This window comes from Cebus imitator, unplaced genomic scaffold (assembly GCF_001604975.1).
Source record: "Cebus imitator isolate Cc_AM_T3 unplaced genomic scaffold, Cebus_imitator-1.0 Scaffold407, whole genome shotgun sequence".
NCBI classification, from domain to species: domain Eukaryota; kingdom Metazoa; phylum Chordata; class Mammalia; order Primates; family Cebidae; genus Cebus; species Cebus imitator.
The window spans coordinates 1,835,964-1,840,237 of NW_016107722.1; the positions used below are offsets into that span (position 1 = coordinate 1,835,964).

The 4,274-nt window shown below is 37.3% G+C and overlaps 1 protein-coding gene across 1 annotated transcript in view; it reads right to left on the minus strand.

Annotated features, from left to right (window-relative positions):
- The window catches only part of SGK3 (serum/glucocorticoid regulated kinase family member 3), a 176,455-nt gene that overhangs the window by 19,146 nt on the left and 153,035 nt on the right, over positions 1-4,274 (minus strand). The window contains exons 11-13 of the mRNA XM_017509154.2: positions 1,345-1,457; positions 1,213-1,249; positions 319-405 (exon numbers count right to left, since the gene is read on the minus strand). Coding sequence (XP_017364643.1) covers positions 319-405; positions 1,213-1,249; positions 1,345-1,457 — 237 coding nt within the window. The remainder of the gene's footprint in view (positions 1-318; positions 406-1,212; positions 1,250-1,344; positions 1,458-4,274) is intronic.

Genomic DNA, 4,274 nt, shown 5'->3' on the forward strand with positions numbered 1-4,274 from the left:
AATTAGAAATATAATTTTCTAAAAACAAAAAATATAATTAAATGTGTAAGAAAATATAAAGTAAACTTTTAACATTAAAAACAAATAAATACAATTTATCTTTGTTGGATTATTCAAAAGGGTTTTGCAGTATCTAACAATCACAGTTAAAAATACCTAACTACCAAGGCATGATTATCAGATATTTTCAGCTGGCTGGGAGCTGAAATGACAGTTTTTATTCTACTTTTCTCATTTTAAATTTATATATGCAATTTGTACTTCATATTTGCATTTTATACATGATTACATGAATGACAAATGAGATATATTTCTTACCTCTGGCGTCCCACAAAATGTGGTAGTAGTGTCAGAAATAGCAATTCCTTCTTTACAAAGCCCAAAATCTGTTAAGACAACATGTCCCTGACAAATACAGGGGCAGTAAGATAAAACAATGCATAAATATAAATTGACAATTTTTCAGTATTTTCTTTTTTTTTTGAAACAGAATCTCACTCTGTTACCCAGGCTGAAGTATAGGGGTGTGATCTTGGCTCACTGCAATCTCTGCCTCCTGGGTTAAAGCAATTCTCACACCTCAGTCCCCTGAATAGCTGGGACCACAGGCGCGTGCCACCTGGCTAATTGTTGTATTTTTAGTAGACACGGTGTTTTGCCATGTTGCCCAGGCTGGTCTTGAACTCCTGACCTCAAGTGATCTGCCCACCTCGGCCTCCCAAAGTGCTGGGATTATAGGTGTGAGCCACCACACTCGGGCTATAAATTGACAATTTTTAAAACCCTTTATTTGGACATAATTGTAGATCCACATGAAATTGTAAAATAGTATACAGAGGAAATTGTCACTGGTAAAATACTATTAACCAGACTGTCAACCTTATTCAGTTTTCACTTTTTACATGCATGCTTTGTGTGTGTGTAGCTCTATGAAATACAGATGTGTAGATTCATGTAATGACTACCACAATCAAGACACAAAACTGTTCACCTGCAAAGAAACTTCCTCATGTGGCTCCTTTATCTTGCACTCTATATCCCCTTGGATCCTGTCAACCACTAATCTGTTCTCCATCTCTACAGTTTGGTCATTTTGAGAATGTTATATGAATGAAATAACGCAGTGCAGAATCTCTGAGACTTTTTTTGCACTAAGCATAAAAACAACAACAAAAATTGAGAAGTAGTAGATTTTTAAAAGGGAATACTTACCACTGAATCCAAAAGAATATTTTCTGGTTTCAAGTCTCTACCAAATTAAAAGGGAGGAAAAGCAAAACTGAATACAAACTGAAATAAAATATTCTTATATATAATTTTTACAAGTATATTTAAAAATTGTACCTGTACACTATTTTGATGGAGTGTAAGTAACCCAATGCACTAGCAATTTCAGCAGTATAAAACCTAGCTCTGTGCTCAGGAAAGGACCGTTCTCTTTGCAAGTGGAAAAAAAGCTGTAAAATTGGTTGGGGGTGGGAGAGACAGAATGTTAGGATCATTCACACATAGCATTAAATAAATATACTCTGTAAATACAAAGGTAGGAACTGTTTTTTGTTACTTTGAACGTGAGCTAAAAATGTAACAAGGCACATAACTGTAACTCCTCTTTGTCCATGTCCCCCATGTAAACAATCATTCTCTCTCTTCAACCACGTGTCTTTGTTTACCCTTGCTAATGTCACTCATCTCCCATTTACTACTCAATGCAGTCATGTCCTCACCCTTCCAGGCAACTGCTCTGGAAAAGATTATCAATGAAGACCAACAATCTTGATACTGCCATGTAATTATCTTACAGGGCCTTTCTGGACTATGTTTTCCATTTGAAAAAAACAAACACTATTCAGAGATTCAAAACTAGTGCCCAGCAGAACAAATATAACCCATAGGAAAAAAACATATATATCTCCCATAGATACTAATTTGCCTGAGTCAAAAACTGTATTTTTTAAAAAATCTGAATTAGTTGATAACATTAAAAACTGGGAATTTGGGGGTAAAAATTCAGTTTTACTTTAAAAAAAAAAAAAAAAAAGCAGCAGCAGCTCTGGCCCATTAGGCCTACATTTCACAGCGGCAGAAACTGGCTGCAGCTAAACAGCAGTTGGACTCTCTGGTTCATTTCTTATACTTCCTAATTTTTAATTTATTTCTTATAACTTGGCCTTTAACTAAGGTTACTGCCTGGGGGACATTTCCACTGGATCTCTTGGCTTCTAAGACAATCGTCTCTCCTAGAGTGTTGGGGAATTCCATCTCTGCTCCTTTCTGGCCTCAGAAAATGGAGGGATGACAGAGTTTCTGCCCTTGGTCCACTGTTATTCTTTCTCCAAATACCCTTCCCAGGTAACTTTATCCTTGCTGATGATTTTAACCACCACCTCTATGTTGATGTCTCGTGGACATTACCCAAAGATTTTGACGCACAAAATCAATGAAGCTGAGACTAAGAGAGGCTTGCTTATCTGCCAAGTGTCATAAAACTTATTTTATTCTACTTTACTCTAAAAAATATATGAAGTAGTATACTAAATTAAGTATTCCTATGTCAAGGTTAAAATATTCTGAGTATGAACACTGGCGGTAAATAAGAGTAATAATGTACGGAAACCACAGCCTCTTCTATCCTTTCTCCTCATCTTTAACCCTTGTCTACCTATTGCCCCACTCAACTTCTCCTCCACCCACCGTGGCATTCTATTTTATTCTCCTTTTTTCATTATCTTGCATCTTTCAGATGACAAGCCTACCTCTTTCAATCTTTGCTACTCAGTTTATGAGCAGTCACTGTATAAAAAGGTCTCAGAAGCAAAGCCCTAAAAGAGCACGAAGAAACCACACACATAAAGCAGGAAACCCACAGTAAGAGCTCACCTGCACTTAGATGCCTCACATGAACATTTCAAAGACACAAGGTGACACCTAAGAATGGGCTTTGCAGTCAAGATATCTAGGTGAAATCCAGGGCCTGACACTTACTAGAACATTGGGTAATTGAGACAGTTATTTAACCTCTCTGAACCTCAATTTTCTGATTTATAAATAAGAAAATTTCATAAATGGTCATAATAGTATTTTCTGAAAGAGTTGTGATTTACTGATATAATAAATGTAAATTAACTGCAAAGTGCCAGGCCTCAATAAATTCTCTTTATCTGTCAGCACTCAGGCACGCACAAAATTAAACGACAACCTTCATGGTGAAAACAATGGGGGGTCACCTGCATCACTGAATCAGGGTGCCTGAGAGACTCATAATCTTGCCTCTACACTGAAGAGTCTTAAGAGATTTTTTTTTTTTTTTTTTGGGCACAGGGTCTCACTTTGTCATCCAGGCTGGAGAGCAGTAGTGTAATCATGGCTCACTGCAGCCGTGACCTTCTGGGCTCAAATTATCCTCACATCTCAGCCTCCTGAGTAGCTAGGACTATGGAGGCATGCCACCATGCTCAGCTAATTTTTGTTATTTTTTTTGTAGAGACGGGGGTCTAGACTGCCATGTTGCCAAGGCTGGTTTTGAAGTCCTGGGCTCCAGCGATCCGCGCACCTTGGCCTCCCAAAATGCTGGGATTACAGTCGTTGAGCCACCACACCTGGCCTTAGGGTGCTAAAGGACTTTTGTCACAGATGTAGAAAAGTGAATAATCATTCTTTTTACAATCTTCCCCAAAAATGATCTAGGTGCGTCTGACCATCCTTTGGTTTTGCAGAATATTAACTAATTTTCCTTACAGTTGCTTTATTCTACAGTTAAATGCACTAAATAATGTTGAAATAGTCTTTTTCTGCTCTGAGATTGAAGATCCCTTTGTAAAGATATGACAATACCTATTAGTTAAAATACTTTTTAGACATTCACAGGTCAAAGATCAAATAAATTAGGAAGGTGTGAGGATTGAGAAGTCAGCTGCTTAGATCCTGGAATCAGGCTGCCTCAGTTCAATCCCTCCCTCTGATACTAACCACATTACTTCTACAAACTACCTAGCATCTCTGTGCCACAAGTTCGTCTTACATAATAAGACTGTTGTGAAGGCAAAATTATAAGTACACAGAGCCAGAGTGATGGACGGTAATTAGTACTCAATGGAAATTATTACTATAATTATCATAATAGTAGCATTTCCCAAAGTGTATTTCAATATTCATCTGAATCAGAGTTTTGTGTAATACTTAAGAGATTGGTTGAAACAAAAAAGGGGACTATATGGTTTTAAAAAATTCTCTTAAGATATCCTGGCTTTGAGGAGGTCGAGGCTGCACTGAGC